Genomic DNA, 16,248 nt, shown 5'->3' on the forward strand with positions numbered 1-16,248 from the left:
TCTGTTTTTATAAACCCCCTAAACAAGAGTAATATCAGAGGATATGACTCTGATATCTGCAACCTAGAGAGGTTTCTGGATTTCAAATGTGAATTATATTGAGTTATCTCTAACTTAACCCTGTAGGTTTTTAAGACTGAATAGAAATGAAGACTTCTAGAAAAACATTAGGGAAATTCACTAGTGTTTTCATTCGAGATGGGCAGGGAGGAGCTAGGCTTAATTATTTGGCCAAAACTAAAAGTGATAAATTAGTCAACCCTCATTAAGAAAAATGTGATAAATAAATTACAATAGTATACACAGAACCAGGATATCCAAGATTAGAAATCTTGAGTTATCACAGAAATTCTTCAAAGGTGTCATGAAGCTTATCGGTAAACTATTAAAAACATCAGTGCCAGTTGGACTCCAGTGAGAAAGTGGGAAGGTGGGGGTGGGAGAGTCAAAGGTGATATACTGTGAATTTGAGAGGTTCCAGCATATTTCTGGAGCTATTGATTAAAAGCCATTATTAAAACGTGAGTAGAGGAACAGCTGTTCTCTCTGTGTTCTTATTTCCCACTGCATCAGACCATGTGCATTGTTTGAAGGTCCTCTCTAGATGTTCAGGGAAGGGAAATATAGGTAGTTAGGACCAGATAGTCATGGATTGAAAGTCTGGCTTTATTGTGTAACCTTGGGCCAGGTTCTTAAGCTTTCGGATCACCAATTGATAAGGGTATCAATAAAGTAGGGATACTATAATCTGCTGCATTAGGCTGGTGTGCGAAATAAGTGCTTGCTATATGCATTTTGGAATTAATGGACATTTAATAAATATTTGTGTACAGTCCATATCCCTTTCACAAAATCATATTTTCCATTTTTTTCCTCTTTCGGGGGATAACTAATCCTTTAATGGACATGTCTTTCTTTTTAACTGGAACGAAACATCCACTCATTGCAGGAAAAGCAACCCAAGAAACAGCATATTCAAGATTATCTTGGGCCTTGACAAAAACCACAGCTGATTCTAGGTATGTGAGGAATGGAGGAGCGGGTGGATTTTCTCATCGGAGACCTCTCCTTCTTGTTCAGATCTTATCCCAGTACTGCTGAATCTCCTTAGTCTGTTCCTTGCTGTTTTTGTTACCCTTTTTGTTCCATGTAGTTCTGTTCTTCCTTTTCTTACTGCTTTGGTGTGGCCCAAGGACCACCCCATTATGTCCCTTAAATCTATACCCCATATATTTGCTGGCATTTGTCTTTAAAACCCCATAATTTGCTGCCTAACTGCAAAAGGTCCCTCATTGGTTACTCTCCCATAGTCACTATGTCCCCTCCCATTTCTGTTGAAGTGCTGAGTGTCCCCCTGTTTGTCACTGATATGGTTTGGCTCTGTGTCCCCACCCAAATCTTAAATTGTAATCCCCATGTGTCAAGGGAGGGAGGTGATTGGGTCTTGGGGGTGGTTTCCCCCATGCTGTTCTTGTGACAGTGAGTTCTCATGAGATTTGATGGTTTTATAAGGCAATTTTCCCTGCTCTTGCTTGCTCTCTGTCCTGCTGCCTTGCGAAGAAGGTGCCTCTTTCCCCTTGCGCCATAATTGTAAGTTTCCTGAGGCCTCCCCAGCCATGCAGAACTGTGAGCCAATTAAATTCCTTTGTTTATAAATTATCCAGTCTTGGGTAGTATCTTTGTAGTAATGTGAAAATGGACTAATACAGTCACCATGTCCATCTCTTCCCTACCACTTGCCTTATCTTCTTGGTGTAGCATGACACTACATTTCCTACCCTACACTCTCTCCCGAAAAACACTCAAGGGGAGCCACCACACTTGCCCCTCACCTTTTTTTTTAACCTCCCATGGATATTTCCACAGTTCCTTGGCTTCTTAGCCTTTGATATGCAAATGTTACCTTGTCAGCCATTTTTCTCACAGTTTTCTTATCCCTATCCATAGGCCATCTGGTACCTTGACCACATAGTTGCTGTACTTCTCCACTGACTCCTACTAAGAGAGGCTATAAAAATGTATATAGGACTATATGCACAGGACTATAAAGGATGATGGACTCAAAGGTGGGAGGGACTGAGGACTTTCTTTATATCTGAGTCCTAGTCCAGCATCCTCAGACAGTAAGTACAGGTTGAACGAAAGATATATCACAAGAAACACAGGTGTCATCAGATAATTTTCCACCTCAGAAGTCACCTGGTACACACTTCTAGGCCACATCTTACCTGTTTTCTTATAATGGATTCCATGTTATCTCCTTTGAGGATGAACTCTTAGGCAGGGCTGGTAAAGGTCTTCATTTTTATTGTTCTGACACCCTCAGTCTCCATCTTTGGGTTGCACCATCATGGCTTCCCTCAACAGGAGCGTATAGAATGGTGGATGGGAAGCTCAGGAAGCTAAATCAATCTGACCCACCCAGGTCCACGCTACGTCAAAAAGAGCCATGAAATCCAGGCAGGGAAGCTTAAACCTAATTATTAGGCAGAAAACACAATTGATTTAAGATTTGCCAGCAGAAAAGGTAGTTCTTGGAGCAGTGATAGGACAAAAGCCACAGAAGAAAGATGACTTGGCAGTCGCAGGTGCAGAACGTGGGAGTCAGAGAAGCCAATCTTCAGGATCCTACAAGTGGTGAAAAGACCCCTGGTGATAGTCTAGGAAAGAGGGGAAAAAAGAATGTCTACCAGAAAGAATTCAAAGTAAACATTTGACAGGATTTGGTTAATAAGACAAACAGAATAATGAGAAGAGTCCTGCCAGGATAGCTCTAAGCACTTTATGTAATTTGCCTATTGATACCCAATTATCTCCATTTTGCAGACAATGAAACTGAAGCATAGGACCAAACTCCTTATTAGGTTTTGGGTTTGAGGTATTAAAAAAAATGGTGCAGCTCACAAGAGATAAAAGAAAGACGGCGAAAGAAGATGACTTGATGAAGGTTTTGAATTTGAGATGACAAATAAAAATATCTAGTGGCACAGGGAATAGAGAGCTTTTCACCTTTGCCTAGCTCTGCCTTAAAATAACAACCAGACCTACCATCCTAGAGAAAGCCACTGCTGTTTCCAGATGACATTCTACTTTTCTTCTTTCCTATCTGTGGGGCCAGCTTCATGCGTCCTTCAGTGTAGCACAGGTCCTAGACTTGGTATAATTTCTGCTTCGCCATCTTAATAATTTTTGAATTAGGTGTCCCACATTTTTATTTTGGACTGGACCATGCCGATTGTGTAGCCAGTGCTACCTACCCGATGGAAGGTCTGGGGTGGACATTCCAGATGTGGGCATTCATTTTACACTTCCAGTCTCCTTCACCTTCAAGGGATGTTTGCTCCTTCAACTCTCATGAAATTGTTCTTTCCAACACCATCACTGATGCACTCAGAAGCAGGTTTTCTTAGTTGTTAGGCTCTGCAATTCTAACACTGGTTTTCGATCTTTTCTCAAAATTCTCTTCTCTCTTAGCTGTCATGACACACGACTTCTGCCATTTCTTGATTCAGTGTTCTTTTGTGTTGCATTGCCAGCTTTTCCTCTTGGTCCTGCCTGACATCTGGAGGTATCTTCTAAGACTTAACAATCAGCAGTTGAATTGTTCCTCTACAAACTCATTTACTCCCATTGAAGTTATCAAGCCTTCCCCTGTGCTGTGCACATAAAAATGTGTTTCCATCAGGCTTCTAGTATTCATTGCCTCAACCCTAACCACAAACCCGACCTGTTTCACTCTCCTTTTCCCTGCCTGCCTACACTGCTTCCTACTTGCTGACTTAATAACTCTTTTCAAACTTACGGCTTCTTCTCACTGTTAGCCTTCACCTTTGGCTTTTCTACTCAACCGCCAGTGAGTGTCAGGCACTCTCTGATTCAGTTGTTTTAGGCCACCCTGGAAAATACTTTATCTAATGCAGTCCTGTTCTGACCAGGCACTAGAGGCCAATGCTCCCATGGGGTTGGCCTTAACTCTGTTAGGGTCCTCCCCACAACTTCTTCAAATCTTCTGTCTGACACTGAAGCTGAGCAAGTCTGACATTGAATTTTGCAAATCAGAGCCACCCAACCCACCCACCATCTTTTCTTTTCTTTTTTCTTTTTTTTTTTTTGAAACAGAGTCTTGCTCTGTCACCCAGGCTGGAGTGCAGTGGGATGATCTCCGCTCACTGAAACCTCTGCCTCCTGGGCTCAAGTGATCTTCCCACCTCAGTCTCCCAAGTAGCTGGGACCACATGCATGCCACCACTACACTTGGTTAATTTTTTTTTTTTTTTTTTGTATTTTTTGTAGAGACAGGGTATCACCATGTTGCCCAAGCTGGTCTCAAACTCCTGAGCTCAAGCTATCCACCCACCTAGGCCTCCCACAGTGCTGGGATTACAGGCATGAGCTATCGCACCTGGCCTCCAATCCACCCTCTTCTGTGTTTGCTAAAAGAGCAGCTTTCTTTAATAGCACACCACTTGTAGGCAATGCTACTGTATTTCCCTAGTCAATTCTCTATCCTGCTTTCCAGAGATTATTTCATTTCTTCTCCTATCTTCCCAAATCTCCAGCACCTTCTTTCTGGCCTCATTGTCATGATGCCTTTGCTTTTTATTTCATTGAGAAAATAGAAGACATCAAGGGAAAAGTCCCATGCACTTTGCCTGCTCACCCTTCTTGAACTGCTGCCTTCAGTGTCCCCAGGACTTCACTCTCTTGCTTCGTCCTCCTCCCTCACAGCCTCTCCTACTCACTCCCTTGTTGGTTACATCTTCCTCTTCCCGACCTCTAGATTGCTATATTCTGGGGCTTACTGCTCAGACTTCATCTTCCCCTCTCCACTCTCACTCTGGGTGACCTCATCTAGCTCCATGACTTTATGTATTATTTGCATACTGACACTCCAAAATTTATATCTCCATTCAGATATCCTCTTTGAGTTCCAGACATGTATATCCATCTGCCTACCGGATGTTTCTGCATAAATGTCTAACAGGCATCTCAAACTTACACATCCAAAACCGACCTCCCCAAATTCCTTCACCGGCATTTGTTTTCATCATAGTAAATTAAGAAATGAATTCTTTGGTCACTTAGTCAAAAATTTACCAACCAAGTTTGATTCCTGTCTTTTTTGCATATGCTATAGGCAATCCATCAGCAAATCCTGCTAGCCTTATAGATACAGCTCGACTACTGGTGCAGCCACCTTCATCTTTCACCTGGTCTGTTGCATGTGTTGCAGTAGGCTCCCAACTGATCACCCTGTTTCTGTCCTTGGCCCTCTGCCTTCTGCACACAACAGTCAAAGTGATCCTTTTAAAACCAAAGCCAGATCATATCAGTCCTCTTCAGTATTCAGACCCTTCAGTGACATCTCCGTTCTCTCAGAGTAAAATCTAAGTCCCTTCCATGGTTTGTAAGTCCTTACACAATCTGACCCTACTCCACCACTACTCTAATTCTTCTCCTCACTCTCCCTCTTGCTTTCTCTATGGCATCCACACTGGCTCCCTTGCCGTTCCTGAACTCACGAAGCACATCACACCTCTGAGCCTTTGCACTTTGTTCCCTATGGCTGAAAACTCTTCACCCACAGGTCTGTCTTCCTCACTTCCTTCAGGGCTCACTCAAAAGTCACCAGAGGGGCATTCTCTGACCACCCTACCTAAATTGCATTCACCCCAGTCTTTCCCTTTCTCCATCTTAACTTCACTTTATTTTTTGTTCTCAGCAGTTGTCACCATCTGACACATTATAGGGTTATTCATTTATTTGTGTAGTGTCAGCCTCCACCATACCCACCAGAATGTTTTCTACAGGAGAGCAAGAACTTTGCTATATATGCTCTTGTATCACTAAAATAAGCATTTGGCATGTAGTGGGCACTAAATAAATATTTGAATGAATGAATGAACTCCCCTTTTATACCTGGGCTTGCAACTGGCCTGTCCTTGGCTGGGTTACAGTTTACCAGTTGAGAATAACTGTCTATAATATATACCTTAGTATAATCTTCTTAAATTTAGGTATTTTATATTCAACCAATTTCCTACTAGCAGCCTTCAGCTGGGATTGTTAAAGGTATTACTTAAGGATAATTTGTCTCACACACCAAAGACAAAATTAAATATAAAATTACTAAGACTATAGAGTAAGTATATTCCATTAATTGAAATTATCTCCTACACTGGAATGTGTGTGTAACAAGTATGAGTTTTGTTTAAAACATTTGTCTTTCCTCATAGAGAGTGAGAAACAGTTTGAAAGCCAGAGGTGGCCAGATTCAAGTCTCAATCCATCAGCTTATTGCTTCAGCTTCTTGCATGCTTGATGAGAGGCGTAGCGTAGTGCCTAAGAATGGGGATACTGGGGCCAGACTATGTTGGTTCAAATCCAGGCTCTGTCACGTGTTAGCTTTGTGACCTTGGGTAAGTTGCTTAACTTCCCTGAGTCTCAGTCGATAAGATAGTTGATAATTGATAAGACTCCCTGTGTGTGTGTGTGTGTTTTTTTTTTTTGTCTTTTTTTGACAGGGTCTTGTTCTGTCACCTAGGCTGGAATGCAGTGGTGCAATCATAGTTCACTGCAGCCTTGAACTTCTGGGCTCAAGCAATCCTCCTTCCTCAGCCTCTGGAGTAGCTATGTACTGAGGATTTATTGAGTTAATCTATGTAAGCATTTACAGGATGGTACATAGTGAGTATGTGTTAGCTATGATTATTACTAATATTCCTCCTGAAAAAACAGCTGTCACTCCTTAGAGTTTTACTGTCCTTGTTCCTGTGCACCTGGCACAGGATTTACTGCATTGCACTGAGTCCAGTGGGTTACAGTCACCACACCCTTTGAGCCCTTGCTTCTAGTGTTATATGTGCAGTCTTTTCCTTCCTTCCGTTCACCCTTTTTTCCCTTTTCTTCTCTTCCTTCTCTCCCTCCCTCCCGCCCATAAGTTCTGCCTTTCCTTACTTTTTTCTATACATCCTCTGTCATACACTACAGTCTGTTCTGCATTAGCTCTCTATCTTCTCTCTTCCTTCTGCTGTTTCTGCTCTCATTCACAGAGTTAGAGTTCTGCAGGGGAAAGACCTGTCATGTCACCAGGAAGAGTCTTCATAGGCAAATCTTTCACAGTTCTCACTTCCGAGATAGAATTTTGCTCTTTCAAGCAGCCCCTACTTTTAGAGCTCAGAGACTCTTTATCAAAGACTCCTCGTTGTTCAAGTTGATCAGAAATGCCATCTCAGCACTTTTAACCCATGTGTGGGTTGTACCAGCAATGTCTGTTTCTTTAGAAAACACTGACTCGTCTTATCAACAATCACGGGCTAACCGTAAAATCAACCATAACCAATTGTCTTGCTTGCTGCTCCTAAGGGGCATTGATAAAATAATGCGGTTGCTTTGGTGCCTAATAAAGTTCAACTCCAATGATGCTGAGAATGTAGGAAGGAATGAAAGACGTGTTCAGTGGAAACACTTTTTTTTCTTTCTTCTATTAGATTAGGAATTCCTCAAGTGAAGAGACTATGCATACTCTATTTATTTTTAATATATATGACTAGTGCCCAGCTTAGTGCCTTACAATACATGCTCAGTAAGTAACTGTGCCTTGAATTTTTGCTTCCCAAGAATTAGGCAAACATGGTAAAAAATTCTAAGAACACAAAACCTAAAACCATGAATAAGGGCAGTGCTTTGTGTGATTTTCGTTTGGGCAGCCTTGTAAAACACACAGTTTGATGCACTGAATTGTCACAGTAATGAAATAATTATCACAGATCTCTATAGTCTTATTCATTTTTATAACATCTCTTTTGTGACAATTATTATTATAAGTTATGGTGAAATGTAAATATATATTAATTCTTTCTATCACTTGAAAAACTCCTTGGAGAATTAACTCATAATTTACTCCATACATTCTATACCTGTCTGCTGAATAAATGAATGAATGATTAAATGAATGATGTTATACTTATATTCATTCAGAATGTTTGAAGAAGTCTACGTAATTAAATGGTTTTAATAAGTAAAAGTATCTATAGAATCTACATGGGTTATTATATTAGGCTATAAAATTAAGTGAATATAAAATTATATTAAACATAGTGTTATTTTTTGTTGTTCAAAAGGCACTTCAAGATCTTTAAGCTACAAAATTAAAAGAAACCAACAGGTCTCCTAAAAATATATCTTCTTCTTTTGTTTTGGTCTACCAGTACTTTACTATGCCTTTAAAATAAATCTGCTTTTCTAGTTGTATAGATTCTGAATAAAAAGCAACTTTATATTCTGTTGGAAAGTTTTAGGAAGGTTAAATTACTTTGAAAAAGACTATAACACCAAACCAAAGTGATGAAAATGTTTGTGTTTAATTTTTCTTCAATCCGTTTATATCTCAACATACTACATTTCTAGACAAAACTGGTTTGTACATCTCTCTTGCTTGAGCAGGAGGAAATCATTATAATGGAAAGAATTATTGAAAATGGTCCATGTTGTGTAATTCCCAGGATAAATGGGCTGAGTAGCAAATATTTCTGTTGTGAACTGTTTTATACCGAAATGTGCATTATTAAACCCATTTGTTGAACACATTGAAAGATCAAATATCTTCCTAACCCGACACTGGAAGATGTTTATTTGCCATTCTTCTCCTTCCCCTGCTCAGATCTTGGCTTCCTGGAATTCATCCACATTTGAGGGGCAAAAAATCATAGATGAAGAAATCAGAAAAACAGAATTTAAAATTTATAAACACATATTTTAAACAAGATCATAAGAAATTTAAAATAGTATACATAATAGAAACAGCATGTGGGGAAGCATATAGAACAATGTGGTAAGTGACCATTTTTTACATTATCATAAACATCCTATATATTCGAAGAACGTAGAAAGCACAGTAGTCACCAGACTGTAAGAATCCGAAGGTAGCAAAAAGAATGCTCATGATCAGAAAGGTTCGGGGGTGATTTTATGCACCTTCTGCTTTTATAAGGATATAACTTTAGATATACTGTGTATTTAAGTAATATATATTTAACTATTGCCCTTTAAAATATTGCATATCCAATCTGGTTGTTTTTATTTCAGCTAGATTAATCTTATGTATGCCCAATTCCATATTCCAAACAACCCTAAAAACCTCAGTTAAAAAAAAAAATCACTGGAATGCTTCAGTACTAGATTTGAAGATAATAGTAGCAACTGGAGCAGAAGGAGCAGAAAGCTGCTTTCCACCCCAAAATAAAACATTCTTTCTCTTTGATGATTCTTTTTCTTTCTTTTCCAGTAACTCTACTTTTTTTTTTAGGATTGTATTGAAAGTAGCACATTCAGGTATAGATTCATTTATTCATTCATTCGATAAATATCTACTGGGTGTCAACCCTGTGCCAGCTCTAGACTAAGCACTGGGACATGTTATAAGAAACTTTTAATGTGGCATTGGACTTCGGGAGAGATCTCAAGGCTAAAGATATAGGATTGGGGGTTAGGTAAATGGTGGTAATAGTGCCTTTAAGGCATATGGAAATGGAGAGAGTTAAGTGAAGAGACATCTGTATATTGAGGTGAAGAGGAGGGGAGGGTAGATGAGACCAGTTTGTAGTTGATTGCTTCACAAAGTCGTTGCATGAATGGTACAGGGAAGATACAAAAGGCTTTGGGTAAGTGAGTAAGAATGATGTTTGTAGAGCTGTTAGGGAGAATGTTCCCAGCAATGAATCAGAGGATTGTTGTTGGCGTTTCCAGCACAGTGGAAGCTAGCGTCAGTATGTTATAGTGAGCCAGGGCAGTCCCAGGTTTTCTCCAGCAATTCTTATCAGCAAAAGCAGAAAAATTAGAGAGTGTGTATGATGCAAGTTTACCCACTGACATGGTGGGTAATGAGAACTGGAGACTCCGTGTTAGAAAGGATGATAAAAAGGGCTGAAAAGAAGAAACTAGAGGAACCTTCCATTTTGCAGAAAGTTAATGGATGCATTAAACTATGAGAGTTTTAGTGTTTATAGAACTTGGTGAGCAGAAAACAAGGAAGGAGATGGGAAGGTGGAGAGGTGCAGTGGTAGAACTGTGGTTGTGTGTGGAGAATGAATATTCTTAGCACTGGTAATAATTAAATTCAGCAAATGATCTTGCTGGTGCATGACTCAGGTAGATGGGGTTGGAGGATTACAGGTAGCAAGATTATGGGATTATATAGTTGAAGTATCTCATGGGTGCCTAGCATGAATTTTGAAGTTGTCAGAGGTGATGATGAAGAATGACTGTGTGGAGGAAAATCAAAAGCCAGGTGCTGCATTAATTTAGAAAGTGGAAGTGGGTCTCATAGGAGTTCAGTAAACAGCAGCCATGGTGCCGTTAAGATGGTAGAACAAAGAACCAGTGTAAATTTTAAATGAGAAGAAAGAAATGGACAATCGGGTAGTGAGTAGTTTAAAGTGTGGACTTGTGAATTACTGGAAGAAAAATCCCAAGAGGGCCAGAATTTATTTTGAAGACACTCATATACTGTATTCTAATCAGACAACCATATTTTTTTTTACCAGACTCATTTAAATCAATATTAGTTGTTGATTTGGTTATTCATTATTATAGATACTATCTCTGGTAAGAAAAAGATGTTATTTTATTCTGCCTTCATTCCTTTCTGGCACTGTTTTGTAGTATTTCTTCATCGTTCCCAGCCTTAAAAAATGTCAGTTAGTGGGAGGATATACTTTTCCAAATATCAGATATCCTAAGTTTTTCATATATATCAAGACTGTGATCCAATTGGTAGAACCACTAAACTAGAGAGCATGTTATTTTTCAAATCGTCTGTATCTAAAAAGAAAACACTGTATTCTTCCTAATATCTTCTCCCTGAATACCAACATTTATTTAATCTCACTCATGTAAGCATACTCTTGGACTAGTTCTCCAAACTACCATTATATTAACTATGTAAACTGTAACAGATATAATTATTAAATTACCTTTTGCATTAGAATAGAGAACATACCTTTCTATGATTTTCTTGATGTATAAATAATGGCCTGATAACTTCACAGACACACTAGTATATTCACAGATACTCTGGTCATTGCAAAGCCAGTTCTTCACCCCTGTAGCTAAATAATTTCTATACAAAGCATACTGAATGCTATTTAAATCACAAGTCTCTTCCAAGAAATTTCTTCTCTTCCTAGAAAATTATTTAGTAGGGGCAGTATATGGCAGCACTAAAGGTGGATGTTGAGAAACCCCTGTCCTTTACAGTTAAGTGCTAAAAGGCAGGTGTTCTCACATTTATTATACTTCTATTGTGCTTTCCATCACTAATGTAACACTTATTTGAAAATCGATAATTTTGAAAGATTTCACAGCTGCAGTATTCTTTCTGCTTTATCACTAAGAACAAACAAACCCTATTCATTCAGTGGGACGAACTTATTACTTTTCAATCCTTATTTAAGTAAACCTAGTTTATGGAATTCCAAAGTAAGATATTCTGCTTTCCTACTTTCCTTCCTGCAGTGTTAATTCTCCTTTGGAAGACAGTCATCTTGCCTGCTGTATCCTTCTTTTAGTCTAACTCTTGTTTGATATAAGATCAAAAGGTGTTCGTTTTCTGTATCAATTAGGCAGGCTGTCTTGTCTCGATGAGATTAAGTAGCCTCTGAAGAGAAGTGACACCAGGGAGGAGGTAGATGAGCTGATAGTTAACATACAATATGGCTGTCTCAATTCTTTCGAAATGATAGTTTGCCTAGTCTGATGTCTTTCTTTTATAATTGTGTCCATGGCTCATTTGTTCAGGGCAACCAAGCAGCACACACCAGACCTGATAATCAGTGGTTTGGGTTTCTAATAAAGCTGGAGGGACACATCAATTCCTTCCTAGGCTTAACATTTTTTTTTTCTTACTAGGGAAAGGCTCTAATATTTTCTTGTTTCTTAGATTTTTTTAAGGACATTCATGAAGTACCAGAATATCTTATTCCAAATAAATTATAAATGCAATACCCAGTATTAACTCCCTAGTTTCTTAAAGAAAATGTTATGAAAAGCAATTGTTGAGCCCCAGACAAAGCTATGTAGACAGGGTATCAGTCCTGCTATAGGTAGACTCTACCTGGAAGCCTGAGTTTTTATAGCCTGAGTTTTCTGCAGTCATATTTAACCACGTTTCTTGAGATAAGACTTTAGTTACCTCATTACAGAAAATGAAGCAGTGTTTTCAAAGGAGCAAACAAAACACTGGTATTTATTAACAACATTTTCTTTGAGCATATTTCTTCTCACTTCACTTTCAGAGATTTTCTAGCCAGTTACTTCTCTAAGAAAAGATTGTTAGGCACAAACTCCCTGAGTTTAGCTCCCTTGCCATCATCAGACTTCTAGGCTTAAACCTATTTTTATCTACTTCCTATTATCCCAGAGGCAACATTTCTACCCCTTTCCAAGTCTCAGCCTTCAATCTGTGCCCACACATTCTGGCTTCCTCCGCCATCCCCTGCTCTCGTGCTTTTGACCCATCCTTTTTCTTCTGGCTGTATATGTGCTCAAGACATTACGGAAGTTAAAACAAGTGATCCAAACAACCATTCTTTATTTAGCCCAGCTTCTTTTCTTACTAGGTTAATGCCTTACATTTCTCCATCATCAAATTCTTAAGAAAGACATTTACATGACTTATTCTAATCATTAGTTCTATTCGCTTTGCAGTCCACCCCGGCTGGTTTCTGCTTCCACCTGCTGATCTTGCAGAGGTGATAACAGTGATGAAACAAAATCTTCAAACCACAGCACAGTAAGAAGATGCTGAGTTTATATGTGGACACTGCTTTTGTGACTATGACTATTGTTGTGGGTTTCCTTGCTTTCCATCTCGCCAATTCCCTTCTTGACATTGTACAGCTATTTCCTTTGTAATACAGAAACTCTCTTACAGAATATTTTTCCACAGCTGGCTTTCATCACTTCTTGATAGGTACCTAAATATTTCAGTTTTTTCCACTTTATTTTCCTTTAACAATAACTGCTGCCCAATTAAATAATTCATCTTTTCCCCTGTATAAGTATTTGTGGTACTGAATGAATGTTTATCAAGCACCATTTGGAATCTTCTATTTTCTCTGGCTTGGCTTTTTCACAGACTGTTGGTCTCAATTACACATGGCAGTTTGAATTAAGTGTATTTAACCATTTTAAAATTAAGAATGAGTTTAGAGTTTGTTTTAGAATTTTTTCTACCCCATAGAGATGATTGTGTGTAAATTAAAGACTAACTTTAAAATCCAAGAGTTTCTTTGTTGTATAATAGTTAGATCATGCACATTTATAAATAACATTCAGAAGTGTGACACAGAAAAGCAAACATTATGCTTTAAAATGTTCACAAATGATAATAATAACAATGTTTATTTTCTGCTGACTATGAGGTAGGTGCATAACTAAGTTCTTTGTGGGCATTAATTTATTTACTCTTTTCATCAGCCCTAGAAATTTGGAATTTTATTATTGGTTCCAGAAAGGTTACACAGCTTGCCCTAGATAGCTCAAAACTGGTGAAGGTGGGATTCTCAAGTCTCACCCCTGCATCATATGCCATTCTGCCTCTCCAAGGATGTCTACACATCAGTGAGTTTGTTAAAACAAATACTACCATGGCTTCTTGATTCTAAGATACTATCAAGTGTAAGCTGTACCATCTATTTAATATTATCTTTCCAGGATAAAGTGAATCACTACCAACAGTATGTGTGTGTGCGTGTGTGTGTGTGTGTGTGTTATAGATATATCACACTATATTTTGTCTCTTGGTCTCAAATTATAATTTTTGGTATTGAGAACGTGTATGTCTTAATTTTTTCATACATATGGAAATTTTCAAATATTGAAATATATAAAATGTTTAAGTATATACTTACTATATTATATACATAATGCATATTATGTATGTGGGGCAGTATATACCCAACATGCATATTATATATATAATACAGTAAGTATATACTTAAATATTTTATATATAACTGAAACATAATATGCATTATGTATATAATATAGTAAGAATATACTTAAATATTTTATATTTATACATAATATGCATTATGTATATAATATATTATGTAATAATATGTAATTATATAATAATTATACTATGTAATAATATATTATGTGCTTAAGTATACTGTATATTATACATAAATATAGAAATTAGTATCCCTTTCCTCTCATTTTACCCTCTATTTTAAGTCTTTATTCTACATAATGGTGAAAAAATTAATCTTGTTGATTTTAAGGGAGCTCAGTTTTTACAATTTTATTTTAAAATCCTCAATCAGGATTTATTTCTGCACACTTTTCCTTAAGTTACATCTGAGTTTCTGAAGGTTTGTGCTAAAATTATGCAATAACCAGGAAGGGGATATTTGCTCTTCATTTGTCCTTGATCTTCCACTGGCATCTGCTGAGACAGAAATTCCATATGGTTTTGGTTGTCTGCCTCTATCCCTTTGGCCTATGTTAGGAGACCACAACCTCACAGAATTCTTGATTATGAAGACTATAAACTACCTCCTCCTTTTTTCAACCATCAGGATTCTGGGGTCTGATGGCCTCCTTTCAGTCACATATACACCTCTCTTTGAGGTACAGTGGCTGTCAGTTGTTCTCCGGTATCACACTGGGGATGCTTGAGGCTACTCCTAAACTCCACCTCACTTAGCCCCTGGAACTTCATTCTGGTTTGAACCCCGGGGAGAAGTGGAGTAAGGCTCCTTCCTAGCTCTCTTCTTATCTGCCCGTGGTATAGCAACCAAGACCTCTCCTTGTAGGGGCAGAAAAACTCACCCTCTTATTGTTAGATACTACTCTTATCTCTATGGTATAAACTTTATGGACCAAGTTCTTCAGGATTTTGGCTTTTTATATTCAGTGCCAAACTTCTAGTGCTCAAAACACTTCTTTTTCAAAAAACTGAGCTATCTCAAATCAAAAGCTCATTGGCTTTCAAGACTAAGTCCTCTGTTGTAAATTTTTTAAAAGCCCATTGCCTTCTTTGTTTTTCCCTATGATAACTTGTGCCCTGCTTTCTCTGGGACAAATAAATGTTCCCCAGAGGCTGTGAATACTATTTACTCTGGAGGTAGTGATCACCAAGACAACAGCAAAAAACTTGGTTAATATCTCCATATGTAATTCCTCCACATATATTAAAATATAAAAATATATAACATATAAATATAATCATACAACATATATTAATATAAATAACTCCACAACATTTATGATTTTATATATTATATATAATTTATGTGTAACGTGTATAGGTATATAATTTTTTCTGCCTTCTTATGTGAAGACAAGTGTTATCAGGAGAACCTGGACCGGGATAATGGCAATAAGAGTAGTGTTAAAAAAAAAAAAAGATACATACTAGAGATATTTCAAAGAAAGAGTGGTTGCAACTTAGCAATAATGTGAAGACATGGCACTGTCTACACTGGTGGGAATGTTTATATTAGAGAGACTAGACAGATTTTGGCAAACCACCTTACCTTTCTTTGCTATTACAGAAATGGCCTTGGAGGATAATGAACCTTAGAAACAGGTTTCGGAATTTTTCTATTCCTTAAAATCTGCTATGCTTTGAATGTTTGTCTCCTCCAAAACTCATGTTGAAATTTAACTGATATTGTCACAGGCAATGATGAGACCATTTAAGAGGTTATTTGGCCAAAAGAACTCTGCCCTCATCAGTGGGATTGATGCCTTTATAAAAGAGATGCCTTTATAAAAGACACAGTCACATTATACTCTACAAGTATTTATTGAGCATGTATTACATGAAAATCTTTGAATAAAGTGTTTCAAAGAATTCAGAGATGATTAAAACACATGCTTTAGCCGAAAGTCATAGAGTAGGGACTAAGTATATATTGTACTTCAAAGAATATAAAGGACGCTTCATAAAGCCCAAAAGTGCTTGATCAGAGAAGCATTTTGTAAATTACAGAGACTTAGAATTTAGGGATCTTATTAATAATAATATAATTATATTGGACTTCGAAGACATCAGGGAGCCAGCAAGGAGGAAGCTCCCAAATTACAAAATAAATAAAGTTAGAACTACATATGCAATCAAGTTAGAAGAAAATGAAAAGTTATGATGTCAAGTATGACATGGTAAAGAGCAGTGACATAGGCAAGCTTACATCCTGCTGCTGGTGGTGTCTTGCCATCATTCTGCAAAATCATTTTTTA

The 16,248-nt window shown here is 37.9% G+C and overlaps 1 protein-coding gene across 1 annotated transcript in view; it reads left to right on the forward strand.

Annotated features, from left to right (window-relative positions):
* Positions 1-16,248, forward strand: part of LOC100604804 — a 77,134-nt gene that overhangs the window by 6,563 nt on the left and 54,323 nt on the right. The window contains exon 3 of the mRNA XM_030823121.1: positions 12,706-12,749. Coding sequence (XP_030678981.1) covers positions 12,706-12,749 — 44 coding nt within the window. The remainder of the gene's footprint in view (positions 1-12,705; positions 12,750-16,248) is intronic.

This window comes from Nomascus leucogenys, chromosome 11 (assembly GCF_006542625.1).
Source record: "Nomascus leucogenys isolate Asia chromosome 11, Asia_NLE_v1, whole genome shotgun sequence".
Classification (NCBI taxonomy): Eukaryota; Metazoa; Chordata; class Mammalia; order Primates; family Hylobatidae; genus Nomascus; species Nomascus leucogenys.